Source organism: Mesocricetus auratus, unplaced genomic scaffold (assembly GCF_017639785.1).
Source record: "Mesocricetus auratus isolate SY011 unplaced genomic scaffold, BCM_Maur_2.0 Super-Scaffold_100707, whole genome shotgun sequence".
NCBI classification, from domain to species: domain Eukaryota; kingdom Metazoa; phylum Chordata; class Mammalia; order Rodentia; family Cricetidae; genus Mesocricetus; species Mesocricetus auratus.
Genome location: NW_024429269.1, coordinates 10,435,051 through 10,455,043, shown reverse-complemented (window position 1 = coordinate 10,455,043; position 19,993 = coordinate 10,435,051). Strand labels below are relative to the sequence as shown.

The 19,993-nt window shown below is 43.4% G+C and overlaps 2 protein-coding genes across 2 annotated transcripts; one reads left to right on the top strand and one right to left on the bottom strand.

Annotated features, from left to right (window-relative positions):
* Positions 1-2,072: 2,072 nt before the first annotated feature.
* Ska3 (spindle and kinetochore associated complex subunit 3) lies at positions 2,073-19,010 on the bottom strand. The gene is made up of 9 exons (XM_040740640.1): positions 18,851-19,010; positions 16,537-16,598; positions 15,623-15,788; positions 13,797-14,208; positions 9,843-9,949; positions 5,823-5,908; positions 5,055-5,252; positions 3,023-3,179; positions 2,073-2,471 (listed from the first exon to the last, which is right to left on the bottom strand). The coding sequence occupies exons 1-8, from the start codon at positions 18,984-18,986 to the stop codon at positions 3,054-3,056; spliced, it is 1,293 nt and encodes a 430-aa protein (XP_040596574.1). The 5' UTR covers positions 18,987-19,010; the 3' UTR covers positions 2,073-2,471; positions 3,023-3,053.
* A 23-nt stretch (positions 19,011-19,033) lies between these two features.
* On the top strand, positions 19,034-19,818 carry Mrpl57 (mitochondrial ribosomal protein L57). The gene is made up of 2 exons (XM_005075304.4): positions 19,034-19,133; positions 19,367-19,818. Exon 2 carries the CDS (start codon positions 19,375-19,377, stop codon positions 19,681-19,683), a length of 309 nt encoding a protein of 102 aa, XP_005075361.2. The 5' UTR covers positions 19,034-19,133; positions 19,367-19,374; the 3' UTR covers positions 19,684-19,818.
* Positions 19,819-19,993: the final 175 nt, after the last annotated feature.

Sequence of the window (19,993 nt, the reverse complement as noted above, 5' to 3'; positions counted from 1 at the left end):
GCTGCATAGCTCTAGCTGACCTGGAACTCTGTAAACCAAGCTGGCCTTGAACTCAATCAAATCTGTCTGTCTCCGCCTCCACTGACTGGCATGCATAGCCAGGCAACTGAGACTTAGCGTACAGCTCAGTGTCAGTTGTTTCCAAAGAGGGAAGCACTGCCCGGCCCTCTGCTCTGCCCCTGAGGTGGTTCAGACACTTGCAAGATTCATGTACAGTAACTTAATAAAAACTTTTCCTGAGATGCTGTCTCTACTGTAGTCCTGGAACTCTCTATGGAGGGTCTTGAACTCCGGACCATCCTGCTATTGGGTTTACAGGTCTGGTTGTAACTAACTAAAATAATTGGAGTATGAATGAGGTGAACTTTGAGAAAGTAATTATAAACTAGCAAAAAAAACTTGCAGTATTTCTGATTCACTCCAAGCTTTCCAGCAGTGACAACCGGTAAATACAAAGATCAGAGACCGGTCTTAATAATCGCTGAAACTACGAGGTACAATTCTGGAGATGGTGTGAGCTTGCCATTTCCAAAAGCGTGAGGTGACATTTCTACTCCAGATAAAGGACACTTGTTAACAGAAGGGCCACAGTGCATAATCTCTTGTGGTGCTAAGCACCAAATGCACGGGCCTTCACATTAGGTAAGCAATGGCACTGAGCTATACCCTAGGCTTCTCACCCAACTTTTTATGTACTATTGGAAGAACTGAAGGAAAGGAGGTAGAAATGTCAGATTATATAACTAAGGTGAGAACTGAGTTAGAGACCATCAGAGCTAATGGCATTTAGAATAAAACGTTACTGATAAATCTCAGTAATTAACACTATCAATAGTTAAGTAAACACAGACTAGGGTAAAGGCCACAGAAACCAAGGGTTCAGTGAGTAGCCCACGTGGGAGGTGAACATTTCATACTCAGCTATATAGTACAAGTTCTACTTAGTGTGACAGATATAGCACTTGAGAGCCAGGAAGGCATCTGAACTAATTCTCCCAATACTGCGCACTGTTGACAACAACAGTCTAAGTAGCATAAAGCACAGGGGTTTATGATCACTTATATGGAAAGTCCAGGGCACAGCTAGCTGGCCTGAGACCAGCTCACATGGAGACATCTCTTGTCTTGCTAGGGCCTGTGTGGGCTGTGTCCAGGTAGATGCACTCTGCACATTTCACCCAGTACTGTGTTGGGGATTGCAATGCTGCTGCTTGGTTGAGCAGTAAGTTTTTATTTTTTTCCTCAAGGCTGGTTTCTTCGTGTAACATCCCTAGCAGTCACCTAGGCCACAGTAAACATCTTGGATCTCCTTTAAAGACAGTAGGAAAGTACCCTGGAAAGACCACAGCATATACAGCTTGCACTAGAAGCATCAAGTGACAGGCTAGTGACAGTAGTGCTGAGGGTGGAGCTTAGGGAAACACATTTGTACAATCTGAGGGGCCAAGGTGAAAACAAGCCAAGCTTAAGCCCAAGTCTACCACTAACCCTGAAGAATACCTATCTTGTCTTTCCATTCTAGCCCATCCATTTATTAACCGTCCCTAGCGAAACTCCAAAGAGCTGCCTCAATCTCTCTACTCCCTTCCATTCTTCAGTCCACCCCAAATCATGTCTAAACCTATCATCAACTTTGGCAAACCTAACAAAAAAATTCAGCCTCCATATTCTCAGCAGCACTGAAAGAAATGATTGCTGCCTAAAATATTTCCTGAGTCACCAGGCCTCTTCCCCAACCTTTGCTAGAACACTCTAACCACTCTTCTTTAAAAACTTCAGTAGACTCATCTATTGTATTTTATGTGTGCTTTGCCTGCATGTAGTATGTGTACTGCATCTGTGTGTGCTTGGTGCCCATGTCAGAAGAGAGCATCAGATCCCCTGGAACTGGAGTTACAGATGGTTGTAAATTACCACGTGGGTACCTGGAATCAAAACCAGGTCCCTCTGAAAGAGCAACAAGCACCTTCAGCCTGCGGGCCATCTCCCCGGCCACTCTCAGCCCTTCAGCAGTCTTGTTCAGGCATGTGGGCTCAGGCACAAATGCCTGGTAGTGAAAAAGGCACACAAAAGGTGGGCTAGAGTTTTACTTCGAAACTCATCTATTTCATATTACGTAACAAAGAAAATATACAAACACAATGACCCTGGAACTCTTCCACTTAATTTTCAATGCATAATCAAAATAATCTTTATGCCACACCAAATTTCCTAGAGCACTCGGGAGGCAGAGATGGAAGCTGGAGAGGCCAGCACAGTGTGGCGGGATGGAAACATTCACTTAGAATGGACTACAACAGGAAAGACTGCCAGCAGTGGGCCCTCCTTCCACCTGAGCCCGCCCTCCACCTCCACTGGTCTCCGTGTTCACCAGCTAACATTTCTAAAGAACATTTTGAGAAGAACTTCAGTCCATCTTGCTTCCCCATTTCTGTCCAGCTTCTGTATTGGATGTATCCACACTAGAATTCCTACAAACAGAAAATCAAATAAGGACATCAAGACAAGGCAGCTTGGCAGCTCAGTTTTTTAAACTTACGTACCCATGCAAACACACCATAAATCTTTTTTTTTTTTTTTTTTGGTTTTTTTCAAGACAGGGTTTCTCTGTGGCTTTGGAGGCTGTCCTGGAACTCGGTAGTCCAGGCTGGTCTCGAACTCACAGAGATCCGCCTGCCTCTGGCCCCCCCGAGTGCTGGGATTAAAGGCATGCGCCACCAACGCCCGGCCACACCATAAATCTTTAAAAGGAGATTGGTGGCATACGCTGAGGCAGGTAGGCAGATATGTGATTTGAGGCCAACCTGGTCTATATAGCAAGTTGCAGGCCAGCCAAGGCTATAGAGTAAGACCCTGTTTCAAGAATAATAATGTTTTCACAAAAGGGAAGCTGGGAATAGATTCATTACCACACACACAGATTTGCTAATCTGGGAATGAGATCAAGGGCCAGTGCCAGCTCAGGTGGAGCCAGGCTATTAACCTACACTTCAATGAAAACGAAAAGGGAAATCGCCATTACCATTCCCAAGGTCTGTGATGGCGCCTTATTGTCACCAGTTTTCCTTGTTGGCAGCACCTCGGATGCTCTGTCCCTCATACTTGAGGAAGCCTTTCCTGGGTGACATTGCTTTAACCTCCAATGGAGTAGCTAGGTTTGAGTTGTGCTTTCTTAATATCTGAAACAAACAAAAAGACAAATGTGGAAGGGTTATAAACATTCAAGAAAAGCCATGAGGCTGGGTAGTGATGGCGCACGCCTTTAATCCCAGCACTCGGGAGGCAGAGGCAGGCGGATCTCTGTGAGTTCGAGGCCAGCCTGGACTACCCAGCGAGTTTCAGGACAGGCTCCAAAGCTACAGAGAAACCCTGTCTGGAAACCACCACCCTGCTCCCCCAAAAGCCACAAACAATTCGATAAAGGTTACTTAAAATACTTAAAAAATAAAAACTCAGCAGTCCATACAGACATTGAACAAGCAGAGAAAATAAAATCCACATGGAATTCTGATGTCTAAGATTTAATCCACATTTACTAAAGTTGATGGAAGCATTGGTCTTGACGATGGTGTAGATGACAGAAGACAAGGTAAAGAACAGCTGAGTATGTGCACTGAGTCTACAGAAAGACAAGCAAATGAGCACCCAGCTAGGAGGGGGAGAGGCTCACAGGCCCTGCCTCTCCCTGAGTATCCAGACACATTAATGAGGAGGGTGACACATTGTCTTCACAACACAGCCATCCCTAAAACAGTTTAATGAAACTCATTCTCTTGCCCTGTGAGAGTGGGGCAAGAGAAGGTAATGGGTGTTTGTGCATCTGTGAGTATCAGCAAAATATATTATGTACATATGTGAAAATTTCATCAGGTAAACTGGGCAGTGGTGGCACATGCTTTTAATCCCAGCACTCAGAGGGAGAAAGAGTGAGTTCCAGGACAGCCAGGGCTACACAGGGAAACACTGTTTCAAAAAACCAAAAAGAAAAAGACATGAAATCCATTGCTTTATATAATTAACATATGCAATCCATTGCTTTATATAATTAACATATGCTAATAAAACATAAAAGGAAAAGACTAGAAGCAGTATATTGAGTGGACTGGGCATGTAATAAGTAAAGGCAGTGTGCTTCTGTACCATACACAAGTCCCAGTGTTGTTCCCCATCACAGTAAGAAAGCAAACAACAAAGAAAACCACAACAGGAAACATGAACCTGCATACACCCTCACCAAGACAGGCGTTCTAGTTATCTCCTAAGAAAGCAAGTAGTCAGGGAAGGACTGGAGACAGCTCAGCAGTTAAGAGCACGCTCTGCTTGTACAGAGGATCAGAGTTCCGTTCCCACTCTGGACAGCTCACAATTGCCTGTAACTCTAGATCTGACGCCCTCTTCTGACTACTCAGGCATGTACTCAAGGGTAGGTACACATATCCACCCCAAGACACACACACGTATATTACACACATAATTAAAAATAAAATGTTAAAAAAAAGAAAAGTTTAACAGACCCCCTTGGTTGATCTTTCAGGGTTGAGTCAGTTCTACTGGTATTTAGATATTTTCTCAGTTTATAGTTCTCATGGCTGCCCGTGAGGCAGAACAGCTCTAAACAGTCACGTAGAATTCTTTGCACCTAAGTACTAATTGCCCAACTCTGTAACCTGGAGTAGAGTCAGACCCATCAGTAGTATCTACTAGTTGGTGATGGCATACTACAGTCAGCTATTTTATTACCATGTGAAACAGTTTGAGAAATGCAGACACACGTTATTAATGACACCCCGCTATGGTGATTACAGGGAAAGTGACATTTTCACTTTCAAAGGAACAATAAATAGCCAATGTGGCAACCACAGCTTAAAAACTAACAGAAACAACACATTGTAAGGACACAAACTTAAAGAGAAAGCACCTCATGAGAGTAATATCACTAAAACCAAGTCACACATTGGTTTGATGGTAAATATGACAGGTTAATATGCAATTTCAATTCTCTAACACAAATATAATAATTATAAAAATATTAGAAAAATAGTGTGGAAAATAACCTGAAGAATGTCTTCTGGAATTTCAGTGACGTCTGGAGGACTGGGTGTTCTGATATTCTCACAAGAAGTAATTGTAGGCGAAGGGGGGTCTGCAAAGCTCTCATAGCATTCATCTGAATTTAAAAGTAACGGAGCATAATCTTTAACTTCCAAATCACTCGATGAACTTGGCTTGGACGATGGATAATTTTTATATACCTACAGAATAAAAATAAATCACTGAATTATGGTAAGTAAATAATGTTTTTGGTTTTTCGAGACAGGGCTTCTCTGTGTAGCCTTGGCTGTCCTGGAATTCACTCTGTAGATCAGGCTCATCTCAAACTCACAGAGATCCACCTGCCTCTACATCCTGAGTGCTGGGATTAATGGTGTGCTGCCACAACCCCACCTGGCCCATTCTTTTTTCTCAAACTATATGTGCGTGTATTATCATTTATCTTCAACAACATCAAATTTCTTGAAAATATTCTTTTGGCTTGGTCTCATCCGGTTTTTAGACCATGACAGATACTTGGCATCAGATCTTAGATAAGCTCACTGTATTCATTAGGCTGCTTTCTCACTAGCTATTTGCATTTCTGTACTTCTTTCTATACTGTTAGCTCTGCCTCAATTTGCCTCCAACAAATTTTTTGACATGATATCAGATCCTGATCTATGGTGCATTCCTAAGAGTTGCATTGGTCTAATTTGTGAGACACACCGAGTCCAGAAGTAATGTCTGAGTCATGAGGAGGAAGGCTGGGGCTCATCATGAAACTTTACCAAAGCTGTACTGTCCACTGTAGAAGGAATTTTCAAACCAGGAGTGCAGAATTTAGGTGGCAATGGTGAATTTGTGCATTCAGCATCTAGAAGACATAAAATGGCATGAAAATTAAGTTGAAATAAATATTCCAACTTCTTAAGATAGAGGTGAGTGCCTGATGTGGGGCTGGGAATCTAATCCAGGTCCTCTACAAGAACAGTATGCTCCTAACTACTGAACCATCTCTGGAGCCATTTTTTAAGTTAAACACACTGTCAGTTTGGCCTGTATATTTTGTTAGTAATGTTTTAAAAAAAAATCTACGTATAGTGTGTGGTTTGGCTGAACAAGAAAAGTCAAAACTGTCAAATTCATTCATATATATAACAAAAGTTACATCTTATAAGAGCAGTACAAAGTAATGAATTCAGCCAGGCGTTGGTGGCACACGCCTTTAATCCCAGCACTCGGGAGGCAGAGGCAGGCAGATCTCAGTGAATTAGAGGCCAGCCTGGTTACAAAGTGAGTTCCAGGACATCCGGGACTGGTATACAGAGAAACACTGTCTCCAAAATCCAAAAATCAAACAAACAAAATGCCGTGTAAAGTGGTCATTGAAACAGTTCACCAGATAAAATCACATAAACCTTATGACTGGTGTCCAATACCCACATGACACAGTGACTTCTCTGGCTTCCATTATGCACACTATGGTAAGCATATACCCATACTCACATACAAACACCACACACACACACACACACACACACACACACACACACACACACACACACACACACACACACACACACACACAGAGAGAGAGAGAGAGACAGATAACAAATACAAATTCAAAAACAAAGAAACCTAACATAAAACTAACAGTGCTTGCCATTCATGCACAAAGCCCAGGGTTCAATCCCCACGACTACATTAACCAGGTAGTGGTGGATGAGAAAGGGTGAAGCCAGAACTCAAGAGGTGGCTTGGTGGTTAAGAGCACTCACTGTTCTTGTAGAGGTCCTAGGTTTGATTTTGAGCACCCACAGGAGAGCTCACAACCACCTGTAGCAAGAGCTCCAGGATTCCAGCCTTCTTCTGCCCTTTGTAGGCACTACACACACAGTGCACAAGTATTAATGCAGGCAAAACACTTATATACATAAAAAAATAAGTAAATCTTTAAAAAATATATTTTAACTGGACATAGTGGTTCAAACCTATAATCCCAGAGGTTGAGGCAAGAGGACTGCTGTGAGTTCAAAGACTTGATATGAGACATTGTTCTCTCTCTCTCTCTCTCTCTCTCTCTCTCTCTCTCTCTCTCTCTCTCTCTCTCTCTCTCTCTCTCTCTCATCTTTTGGGTGAGTGAGTGGTGTGTAATACTTGTTAGTGTGGTGTATGCACAAGTGTGTTTCAGTATACATGACTGTGTAGGCTAGAGGCGGACATCAAGTGCCTTCCTCAGTTGCACCCCATCTTTCTATTTTATTTGTTTTGCTTCAAGACAGGGTTTCTCTGTGGCTGTCCTGGAACTCACTCTGTAGACCAGGCTGGCCTCAAATATAGAGCTCCGCCTGCCTCTGCCTCCTCCCAAGTGCTGAGATTAAAGGTAAGCACCATCAGGTTCAGCCTCTACCTTGTTTTTTGAGACAGTCTCTCACTGAACCTGAGGGGTTCGACTGTCTCTGCCTCCCACAGTGCTGGTGATAACATGCATGTTTCAGTATGCCCGGACTTTTACACAAGTTCTGGGAACCCAAGCCCAAGTCAATCCTCGTGTCTTTGTGGCAAACACTTTACCAATCGAACTATCTCCCCAACCATACTTTTATTCATTTATTTACTTTTATGTGTATGTGTGTTTTGTCTGCATGAATGTCTGTGCATATTTGTGCCTGTGGAGGTCAGAAAAGGACACTGGAGTCCCTGGAATTGGTTACAAATGGTTGTGAGCTAAGAATTATGGTTGCTAGGAATCAAACCACGTACCTGGAGAAGCAGCAAATGCTCATAACCGCCAAGTCATCTCTCCAGCTCTAATTTCATTTTTTTAATGGTTAGGCCACTGGCTGCTCTTCCAGAGAACTAAGGTTCAATTTCCAGCACCTACATGGCAGCTTACAGACATCTGTAACTCGAGTCCTGTGGGATCTGACATCCTCTCCTAGCCTCTGAAGGTACCAGACATAAATGCACACGGTGCACAGACACACATGCAGACAAAATACCCATACACATTAAAAAAGAATAAAAAAGAATAGCATCTTTTCAGGCAGCTCTTCTGCGCCTGCCACGACCACCACTTTCCTTTTGATACACTAATGAGCCTGTTTCCTTTCTTTTTTTTCTCTTTAAATTTATTAATTTTTATTTCCTATGTGTTGGTGCTTTGCCATGGGTGTCAGGTCCTCTGGAACTGGAATTACAGACAGTTGTGAGCTGCCATGTGGGTGCTGGGAATTGAACCCAGGTCCTCTGAAAGAGCAGTCAGTGCTCTTAACCACTGAGCCATCTCTCCAGCCCCTAAAGATACTTGAGAAACTGGAATGAAGGCATTGCTTCAAAGTTTGCTCTTGTGTCACCTTTTTTTTCTTTGTTTTTTTGAGACAGGGCTTCTCTGTGTAGCTTTGGAGCCTATCCTGGCAGTCGCTCTGTAGACCAGGCTGGTCTTGAACTCACACAGGTCCGACTGCCTCTGTCTCCTGAGTGCTGGGGCTAAAGGCATGTGCCACCAATGACCTGTTTCCTTTCTTTAAACAACTAGAATTTCTTGAATACAGTCATATTCTTCCTTATAGTTACCATGAGTATGGACCAGTTTTTTTTTTTTTTTTGGTTTTTCGAGACAGGGTTTCTTCTGTGGCTTTGGAGGCTGTCCTGGAACTAGCTCTTGTAGACCTGGCTGGCCTCGAACTCACAGAGATCCGCCCCCTCTGCCTCCCAAGTGCTGGGATTAAAGGCGTGTGCCACCAACGCCCGGCTGGACCAGTTTTTAAACTTGCTTGTACCAGCAGTGCTTATTAATAACATGTCCTGAAATTAGCACATTTTTTTTCTAAAAATAAGTGCAAAACTTTGGAAAGATGATACAGTTTTAAACACTTGCCAACAATGTGAATAAACTCAGATTCCAAAATTAAAGAATAAATGACTGCTGAAGAGATGGCTTAGTGGTTAAAAGTACTGGCTGCTCTTTCAGAGGACTTGAGTTCCAGAGCACCCACATGGCAGCTCATAGTCACTCATAAGTCTAGGTCCAGGGTATCTAATGCCCTCCTCTGACCTCAACAGGCAGCAGGCACATATGTGATGTACAGACATACATGCAGGCAAAATACTCACACATAAAATAAAAATGATTAAAAATTTAACACTGGGGAACAAAAACCTGACTCATACTACACATAATGAGAAATAATACTGAAAACTTACTGGGCCAGGACACACAACACGTGTGGCACAGATATACGCGAAGACAAATATACACATGAAATAAAGATAGTTGAAAAAATGTATCTCTCTCCCATGAAATCAAGCTGAACTTAAGTGGAATGGTACCAAAGAGAATCTGTACCACAGATTAAAGAGATGCAGTAAGGGGCTGGAGAAATGGTTCAGCAGTTAAGAGCACTGGCTGGTCTTCCAGAGCACCAACATGGCGGCTCACACCTGTCTGTCTGTAACTCCAATTCCAGAGAATCTGACACCCTAACACAGACAAATGTACACATTGAAAAAAGAAAAAAAGCTGGGCAGTGGTGGCAAAAGCGTTTAATCCCAGCACTCAGGAGGCAGAGACAAAGGGATCTCTGTGAGTTTAAGGCCAGCCTTGGTCTACAGAGCAGGTTCCAGGACAGGCTCCCTAGCTACTAGGGAAACCCTGTCTCAAAAAAACCAAACCAAAACAAACAAAAACAAAACAAAACCCAAACAAAAAAGATGCAGTAACCATAAAGTTAGTAATCTATAATTAGAGTCATTTTGTACAAAGTTAACCAGAAGAGTACAAAGGAGAAGCTAATTTTTAAACTCACCAGTTTTTTCTAGTTGCTGGATTATGAAACCAGGAACGGCAAAAGAATTCTCACTGGTCACAGGCTCTGTCTCTATGGCCTCGTCATTGGCACTATTCAGAGGGGAACTGTAAAATCGCAAGAGTTAACATTCAGTCTTTGCTGAAAAACTTCAATCTTTCAGTCTGGGGTAGTTCATTTTTGGTTTAAGAAATAAAGACCAATGGAAGAAATCATTAAAATAATTAAAAATATATTTGATACACATATTTTTTACTTTAAATATTTAAAGTATATAATACTTATTTAAAATATACAAATATATAAAGCAAGATGTGGAGACACATACATTGAGCCATAATAGGTGATTCCTTGCTTAACAACCTCTAACTTAAAAGAAATCTGTGGAATTTACCCAGTATGCAAATTCAGTTAAATTAGCAAGACTTCATTAATAACCTCGTGTAGCATGACAGAAAGCAAAATTGTTGAAGCCCAGTAACAAATTGGGGGTGAGGGAGCTGGAGAGACGGCTCAGTGGTTAAGAGCACTGGCGGCTCTTCCAGAGGACCAGGGTTCAATTCCTAACTCCCATCCCAGGGGCTCTGACACCCTCTTTCACCAGGCATGAACAAAGTGCAGATACACACTCAGATAAAACACTCAAACACACAAAATAAAATAAAATAAAAACCTGCCATTATTTTAGAGGAAAAAGACTGAATCTATCATTTTGTTAAGATTGACTGCCCTTGTGGGTGCACACCTTTAATCACAGCATTTGGACTCAGAGGCAAGCAGATCTCTGTGACTTGGACAGCCTGGTCTACACAGAGAAACCCTGTCTCAGGGTGGAGAGTGGGAGTGGGGAGCTGACTTGTCCAATTACACAAATACACAGGAGAGAACACTGTACAGTATCTATCACTACTTCGGAGATCAATAGCTTACACTTCATTGATAGAATTAGTGATTCAAGAGATTTAAAATATGAAATAGCTGAATTCCTTACAAAAGCGGGCAGAAGATTGTTGTGTGATATTTTGTTTGTATTCTGACAAATAAAGCTTGCCTGGAGATTAGAGGGTGGAGCTAGCTAGCCACTAGTTAACCATAGAAGCTGGGCAGTGGTGGCACATGCCTTTAAACTTGGAGGTGGAGACAGGAAGTAATAAGGTGGGGTGTAGACGGGATCTCGGGGTTTCTGGACTAAGGAACAAGAGAGGAAAGATGTAACTGGCAGCTGCTCTGGGTTTTCTGATCTTCTGGGTCTTTACCCCAATATTTGACTTCTGGTTTTTACTAAAATTATTTAGATTAGTGCTTCAAGAGATGGCTCAGTGTTTCCTGCCCTTCCAGAAGACCCCACTTCAGATCCTGGCACAGACATCAGGGGCAGTTCATCTTACCCCATCACAAAGGCTAAGACTAAAAAAAAAAAAAAAAAAAAGGCAACAGCAGACGTGGTATACACCTTTAATCTCAGCACTCAGAAGGCAGAGGTAGGGGAATCTCTGTGCATTTCAGGCCTTCCAGGATTACACAGAGACCCTGACTCAAGTAAAATCAACAACAAAAACTCAACTGACACAAAACCCCAAGTTTTGCTGGCATGGATATCAGGGAAGGGGAACACATTCTTTTCCTGTAGGTAGGAATTTAAACAGATGCAGCGACTCTGGAAATCAGTGTGTAGGTTCCACATAAAGCTAGACATAGATCCTCCATATGATTTAGCTATACCACTCTTGGGCATGTGCCCAAAGGAGTCTATATTCTACTCTAGAAATACCTGCTCAACTATGTTCATTGATGCTTTATTCATGACAGCCAGGAAATGGAAGTACCTTACAAGTTCACCAGCTGGCAACAGATAATGAAATGTGGCACATTTACACAACATAATATTATTCAACTGATAAGAAAAATGAAATTATGACATTTGCAGGTAAATAAATGGATGGAGCTATAAACAATCACTCTGAATGAGGTACCTAGACTATGAAAGACAAATGTCACATCTCCTCTTGTATGTGGAATGGATACAGCACCATTGTGTGTGTGTGGTGTAGAGGTGGGGGGTAGAATGGAGTAAGGAGGATTAAGTGGGGTTGGGAATAAGGGCAGGACAGAGGGACAACTAACACTAAAAATCTTTGGCAAAAGTCATGGAGACCAACTTCTGTAGACATTCCCGAAAACACACACACTATGAAGGGTTTAAAAGGAGCTATCCTATAAATAGGAACAATGGTGCCATCCCTAAGACACCACAAACTATTAGATTAAGAAGCCCAGTGCCTGGAATGGTTACCTTTTGGAGTTATTTGCTGGTGAGGTCCCATAGACTCCCACACATTACAGATGACATAAGCCCACTGGAGTTTCAGAAATAACAACTTTCTTTCTTTGGTTTTCCACGACAGGGTTTCTCTATAAAATAGTCCTGGCTGTCCTGGAACTCACTCTGTAGACCAGGCAGCCCTCGAACACACAGAGATCTGCCCCGAGTGTTGAGATTAAAGGCATGTGTCACCACCACTGGGAAAACTGCTTTCTAATTCCAATTACAGCCTGATCCATACAAGACAGAACCCACACCTAACACAAATACCCCTGGCTCGATAGATCTTAGGGGAGAAACTACTACTATTAATTCTGACACAGGGACATAGGATTAAGCTGAAGCGTAATGACACTGCTCACAGATTAGTGTACTCACCCAACTCTTTCTTTTTTAAGACAAGCTCTATGTAGCACTGGCTCTCCTGGAGCTTGCTATGTAGACCAGGCTGACCTCAAACTCAAGAGATCTGCTTCCTGAGTGTTGGGACTGAAGGCATGCACCCACCACCTCACCCAGCCATTATTACATCTCTTTGAATATGTGTCAAAGAAGCTATTTTTGTTGTTTGCTACATAGCCCCAGCTGTCCTGGAACTTACTACATAGACTATGATGGTCTTGAACTCTTGACAGATCAGCCTATCTCTGCCTCCCAAGTTCAGGGATTAAAGGTGTGCACCTCCACATCCGGCCTGGAGAAGCTTCCTTTTGCAGATGACCATTCACACAGAGATCCACAACAGTCAACATGGGGAGGTAAAAAACTATACCGAGTGCTCAGCCCTAAATGGGACATCATTCCAAGACTCAGGGATCATCTTGGAAGAGGTGGAAAGACTAAGAGCCAGAGGTGTAGATGACTACATTAAAATAGTTTTCCTGACGCAACGGGCAGTTGCACATATGAACTCACAACAGTTCTGACAGAATGCACACAAAATCCCAACATGGAGCAGGAAGGAGGTCACAAAGTCCCTTCCTTAGCAGAGGAGCTACAGTGAACTGTTACCTGCTGGGAGAGGGAATCTTTTTTTCTTTAAGGGTGTGGCCCTGGGAGGCAGCCTATGCTCCAGCAGTAAATGGACAGCACAAATCAGACTCCATGGGTTATTTTTTTTAAAATAAGGACATGCATTGGGGGAGGGTAGGTGCTAAAGGAATTAGGAATATAATCAAAAACGCTGTATAAGGTTTTCAAAGAATTAACACACATATTCGCAAGGGACTGGAGAGATGGTTCAGCAATTAACATCACATATGGCTCTTCTAGGACCAGAGTTCAGTTACCAGCACCCACACCAGACAGCTCACAACTGTGTTTACCTCCAGTCCCAAGGGGGGATCCAATACCTCTGGCCTCTGAGGGCACCTGCACTCACCAGCACATACCCACACATGTAATTAAAACTCACAAAAATAGCCGGGCAGTGGTGGTGCATGCCTTTAATCCCAGCACTCCAGAGGCAGAGGCAGGTGGATTTCTGTGAGTTCAAGGACAGCCTGGTCTACAGAGTGAGTTGAGAACAACCAGGGCTATTAAACAGAGAAACCCTGTCTCGAAAAACAAAACAAAACAAAAAAACAAGAAAATCACAAATATAAATCTTTAAAAAATTTCAAGTTGCTTACCTTTTAATGGTCTTCCTATTTTTAAGTGCCATTGTATAATCTTCATTTAAACACATAGTATATTCAGATATACCAAAGTGTTCTAATTTAGGAGTTGCACACTCGAAATCATCCATCTTTAGAGCACACCTGGGAGTCTTTAGCACTCTAATCGAAGAGTCTTTGGAGGGAGGGGTTTCAGATATGCACACTTCCTTAAGGCTGTCAGCTGCCTGGGGAGGGTTTGGGACTCGAGAGACCATGTACCGCTCAAGTCCAAAATCTGAAAGCTGTGGGCTGCGGAGTAGGGGCTTTTCAGAAACAGAACTGCTCGGAACACATGAATCGGAGAGATCTCCCTCCATGCCAGGCTCCTGAAGGTCTTCACACACAGCCAACTCTGAGGTTGAGTCACTGACTTTGTGCTTACATCCTGGGAAGAAAAGTCGAAGAGGTAAATTCTGGTCAGACATCAAGACAGAAAATCTCTTGATTATTAAAACAACACAAAATAGCTCACCCCAAACGTTCCATGTCAATGAAATCTTGATTCTTTAAGTTTTCATTTCAAAAGTTTGATATATACATCTTACCTACTTGTATTCCATCTAGACACTCTAGAGAAATGAAACTGCTTTGAAAAACCAAAACCACAAATAAAATCCAATTTCTTACTCTCCAGTATGATTTATTTATCAGTCTTATTATTTTCTAAAAGTATTATTAGTATGGAACTGGTGTATAATCAACTTCGTTCTAGATTTAACACAAACTGTAACAATATTTTAGACTCTTGATTTTGTGAAAATTTTTAATTACATTTTGTTTGTGTGTGTGCCACAGGATACATGTGGCCATGATTATTGTCAGGTTAGGTGACAAGTCCTTTTATCCAGAGTCCTCTTGCCAGCCACAGACTTAAATTTTAGGTGCTCAAGTACAAAAAAGGAGAATCTGAATCTATGATTATTTTAGGACAAAAGCAAATTATATTACACATTTTCTAACTTCCAAATTAAACTGAATTCTAGTACAACATGTTGACTAACATACTTACCACAAATACATACTTGTTGGATTTCATGCATGCTTTCCTTACATACAAAGATCATCTTCATAAAAGACCAAGACATTGAAGTATATTAAAGCCAGCCACTCAGAGAGATGGCCACATGGCAGCAGCAACATTAACATTGGGCAACAAACATACCAGCTGGCCTCCATCAAGTGATCTTTGTGCTTTGGCCTCCAAAGGACTGCAATATGCTCAGCTCTTAACTGCTCTTCATGCTACCTCATGAAGTAGATGAATTAAATATCCCCACCTTACACTGAGGAGCAAGGTCAGTGACCCTTCTCCCCTGGCTCCTAGGGTTACAGGTGTGTGCAGCTTTGCTGAGCCACCATGACTAACCAATCCCTTTTAATAAGTGTGCAACCAAAAAAGTACTCTACCAATTTATATAGCTCAAGCACCTTGTTCTGCAGCGGAGAAATCTGAATGTAAGAGAAACAAGAGTACCTAGTGGTTCTCCAGCTACTTAGTGGCTGAGCTAACTAAACACATGTTTTCATTTTAAATAGCTCAACAACACTTTCATCCAGCACTATAGAAAGGAGAACAAGAGCAGTTTCATTTCTTGCTGCAGGTCTTACTACTATGTAGCCCAGATTAGCCTGAAGCTTGCTATTGAAGACCCACAAGGACTGCTTCCCAGCATACCACTGACAGGCAGAGTGCTGAATGCTCACGGAATGACCTGACAGACAGAACTAAAGGCCCCAGTCGAGCCTCAATCATTCTGCCTTCTTGCACACTGAGATGATAAGAAATGAGTCAACCAAACCTGAATCATCTTTGTCACGTGACTGATAGCCATACTTCTGGAAAAACTCTCTTAGTTTCATGATGTCTGCTGAATTTTTTTTCATCAATACTTTTGTTGCCTTTATGAATCTTGTGCTTTCTTGACTTTCCAACCTTGCTTTATCAAGCAGAGTGTTAACATCGTCCTTTTAGGAGGAAAACAAATATAGTACATATTATCTAATTTACTTTGTGATGGTTATCATTGTGTTTAAGATTTAAACTTACTACACTCGAGATACCAAAAAACAGAAAAAGCCTCAAACGTGGGTCCCTAGACTGTACAGACATGTGGGTCCCTAGACTGTACAGACATGTGGGTCCCTAGACTGTACAGGCATGTGGGTCCCTAGACTGTACAGGCATGTGGGTCCCTAGACTGTACAGACATGTGGGTCCCTAGACTGTACAGGCATGTGGGTCCCTAGACTGTACAGGCTGTACCCTAGTTGCCCACTTCCCTCTTCCCCCAGACATTGAAGACCACTCTTAAAATCAACTGATCTTGTAAAATTTGTTTTTCCTCAAGACTAACTGCTATTTCTCCTTTTGTAACCAAACTTGCTTACTGTGCTCAAAAAGATGACTAGGACAACTATGTCAAAATAAGCCCCTGTCTACCCGAAGGCAAAATACCTGTAATCTTTGAGTTTTGCCTGGATAAGCCCTGGGTTGATATGGCCAAATGCTGCATCTTTGGAGTGCTCTCAGGTGTAACCCTGGTGCCAATCAGTCAGGTGCCAGCAAATCAAAAGCTTCCAAAGTCTCTTGTTAAAGTCTTAGTCATTGGCTGACTGGTAGATCTCTGAGCGACCCAAACCCATGACAGCGTAAGCTACAAAAAAAAATTACCCACCCACTATGGAAAAATGATTCAAAAAATAATAATAGTACCTTTAGAGTCTGAACTTCTGAGTGAAGGTCATATAAAATTCTCATTGGATAATCCTCAAAGTCTTCAAGGGAAAAAAAGTTCAGTAAGCATGAGGAAAAAAAATATTTAGTATCGTTCGTTAGACATAAAAATCCTGCTGGTGTGGTGCGTTTAATCCCAGCATTTGGAAGGCAGAAGCAGGTGGATCAGGTCAGCCTGATCTGAGTTCCAGGCAGCTAGGACTACAGAGAAACCCTGTCTTGAAAAACAACAAAACAAACAAATAACCTTCAAAGAACTACAGCACACAAAGTACACACCTCCCAGGCATGTCAGCTCATGGGTTTGATTCATAACTGAGAGGCAAAAGCAGTTGGAATTGTGTGAGTTCAAGGCCAGACCAGGCCCTGATCAACACAGCAAGGGCTATACAGTGAGACCTTACTTCACCAGATAAAAGTACATGTAACAGACAAATGTCCTACAAACACGGAAACACAACATATAGCAACTGTACAACGGAATAAAACCAAGTGTGGTCTTCTCTACAATGTGGATGAACATGGGGAATGACGCTAAAGGGTTACACACTATGGGCCCTTTTACAGGAAAGGCCCACTCATACGGAAGGCAGAGTCTGAAGCCAGTGTGATGCGAAGTGATAGGGTTACAGGGAACCAATAGTGAATGTTTAATGAATCGGATTGGGATTTGGGTTTACTGGAATAAAGAACACCTGTGAAGGTAGAAGCAAGACTCATCTAACACCAAGTTTCAGGAATTTATCTTGTGGTTTTTTTTGTTTTTTGTTTTTGTTTTTCATTTGAGACAGGGTTTCTCTGTGACTTTGGAGGGTGTCATGGAACTAGTTCTTGTAGATCAGGCTGGTTTCGAACTCAAAGAGATCCGCCTGCCTCTGCATGCCGAATGCAGGGATTAAAGGTGTGCACCACCACCACCTGACCAGGAAGTTATCTTTTGGAAGTTATTAAAATCTAAATCTTCTATACTGACAGTTGCACAACTAAGAACCAATGAAATGCATTCTCAAGGGTTTTACTGTATGTAATCGCAAAGGTAATTTATAAGTCCATTTAATGATTTATCACTATAGTCACTATCTTGGGGTTTCTATTGCTGCAAAGGAACACCATGACCAAAACGTGGGGAGGAAAGACTTTATGTGGCTCACACTTCCACATCATAACCCAGCATTGAAGGAAGTCAGAACAGGAACTCAGACAGGGTAGGAGCCTGGATGCCGGAGCTGACACAGAAGCCATGGAGGATGCTGCTTAGTGGCTTGCTCAGGAATACCCAAGCCGCGATGGACTGGGCCCTCCCACATCAATCACTAATTAAGAAAGTGGCCTACAGGCTAGTCTACAGCCCAATCTCACAGAAGCACATTCTCAATTGGGTTCCCTCCTCTCAGAAGACTCTAGGCTGTGTCAAACTGACATGACATGAGCCTGCACAGTTATAAAAAGTAAAACTGCTAGCAATTATCCTCTGTGTGTTTAGCATAATAATTAACAAATTATTGCAGCTTTTATCGTAAAAAACAAATGAAACTTGTGCAGAGGTAATTATTTTGGTAAGAATATAGACTTATTTTCACTTTGTGAAAAGCAATTTTCATAGTCAAAAATACTGCTGCATTAGCTCAAAAACAAACAAGCAAAGCACATTTTCACCCCCTAAAATAAGAATGGTAGACACGCAGCGAAAACAGTTTGTGAGTTAAACAGAAAATATGTATATTTTTACTTTTCTATATTTGAAATTTTCTACAGTGCATTGATTTTATAGTCACAAAAACACATCCAAATGAAGAGTTAGTCATAAGAGAATTCTGTGTCTACAGGGTGCAATATTATTTAAGATACATGAAAATTATAACATTTATGATCTCACTATGGTTGCCTGGTCAGTCTGGAGCTCCCTATGGAAAACAGGCTGGCCTGGAACTCACAAACTTCGCCTGCTTCTGCTGGAATTCAAGGCGTGCGCCACTACTTTCGGCCCTGAAACCATTTTTTTTTAATGTCTAATACGAGTAAGAATGGTGGTGAATTCTATTTATTAAAAAAAAAAACAAAACAGCGGCGGCGAGTATTTTACAGGAAATACAGTATTGCTGGAGAAAATGCAGCTGTCTGCTTCAAGCCCACCCCACACCCACCAGACAGAACAGCGGGCAGTGCACTGGCGATCAGACCAAGGTGGAAGGGGCTGACAAGCACCCAACACTCACGGGACGCCCGCGGCGACGCCGGAGAAGCACAGCCGGCCTTCGCTCACCCTCGCGGGGGCCGCCGCCCGCCCACTCACCGCTGTCCTCGCCGTCCAGCGCTCGCAGCAGCCGGGCCGTCTCTTCGTCCAGCACGGCGGCCAGACCCCGCAGCTTGCAGTGGAAACGCTGGATCGGGTTCATGCCGAGGCGAGCGGAGCGGAACGCGCCACTCATTTGAATTTTATCGCCGGTTCGAGTCCCTCGCTCCGCGCAGGCGCAGATTTCTCTCGCGAGAGCGGAAGTCTCGCACCAGGGCCCCAACAAGCTCGGGAAGAAACGCGCTTGCGTCGTCGCGTCGGTCGGTGTTTGAGGCGCTCGGAGGTGAGCGGGTCGTGAATTCGTTCGTTCGTTCGTTCGCGGGCCGGGTGGGGTCTCTGGGAGGCTCACCGACCCCTGCAGTGTGGTCGGCACCGGCCCCCCACTTCCGGTGAGGGGTAGAGCGTGCTCTGGCCTCGGCCCCGCGGGCGCGGGACGTGCGAGCCAACGCGGGACGCTCGCTGCCCGCTTCCCGGCTCAGGGTCTCAGCGACCTCGGCTTCCGTGTCGTTTCCTCAGGAGGCACCATGCTCCTCACCTCTGTCCTCCTCCGCGGGCGCATCCCGGGCCGGCAGTGGATCGGGAAGCACCGGCGGCCGCGGACCGTGACTTTCCAGATGAAGGAGAACATGCTCCGGCGCCTGGAGGTGGAGGCCGAGAACCACTACTGGCTGAGCATGCCCTACATGACCCCGGAGCAGGAGTTCGGCCACGCCGCCGAGCGCAGGGCCCAGGCTTTTGAGGCCATCAAGGCAGCCGCCACTTCCAGGTTCCCCAAGCATAGATACGTTGCCGACCAGCTAAACCATCTCAACGTCACGAAGAAATGGTCCTAACCCGGAGCCATCACCTTTACCCATAAGGATACCAGACTGCTCTGCCCTTACCCGGTCCTGGAGCTGCAAAAAAAATTTATATAACTGTGACCCTCCCCCCTTCGACCAGAATCTTATTAAAACAAACACCATCAATAGTTGTTTTACAGAGAATATCTGGGACTTTCCTTAGGCATTTGGCTCACGATTGTAATTCTCACACTCGGGAGGGAGAGGGAGAAACATCTTTCTGGTATGCTCAGTAAGACCCAGCCTCAGGAAGCCAAAAGAAAGAATATTCTGGGCTCTAACCTTGCTACGTGTACATAAT

Bases quoted from the DNA above. Each gene is read 5' to 3' on its own strand.
- Ska3 (XM_040740640.1), bottom strand. From the start codon at position 18,986: ATGAGTGGCGCGTTCCGCTCCGCTCGCCTCGGCATGAACCCGATCCAG. The intron at 5,909-9,842 runs GTGAGTTTAAAA...TATGTCTTCTAG, and splicing joins CCAGCAACTAGAAAAAACTG to ATGCTGAATGCACAAATTCA. The intron at 5,253-5,822 runs GTAAAGTTTCAT...TTTATTCTGTAG, and splicing joins CAGTGGACAGTACAGCTTTG to GTATATAAAAATTATCCATC.
- Mrpl57 (XM_005075304.4), top strand. From the start codon at position 19,375: ATGCTCCTCACCTCTGTCCTCCTCCGCGGGCGCATCCCGGGCCGGCAG.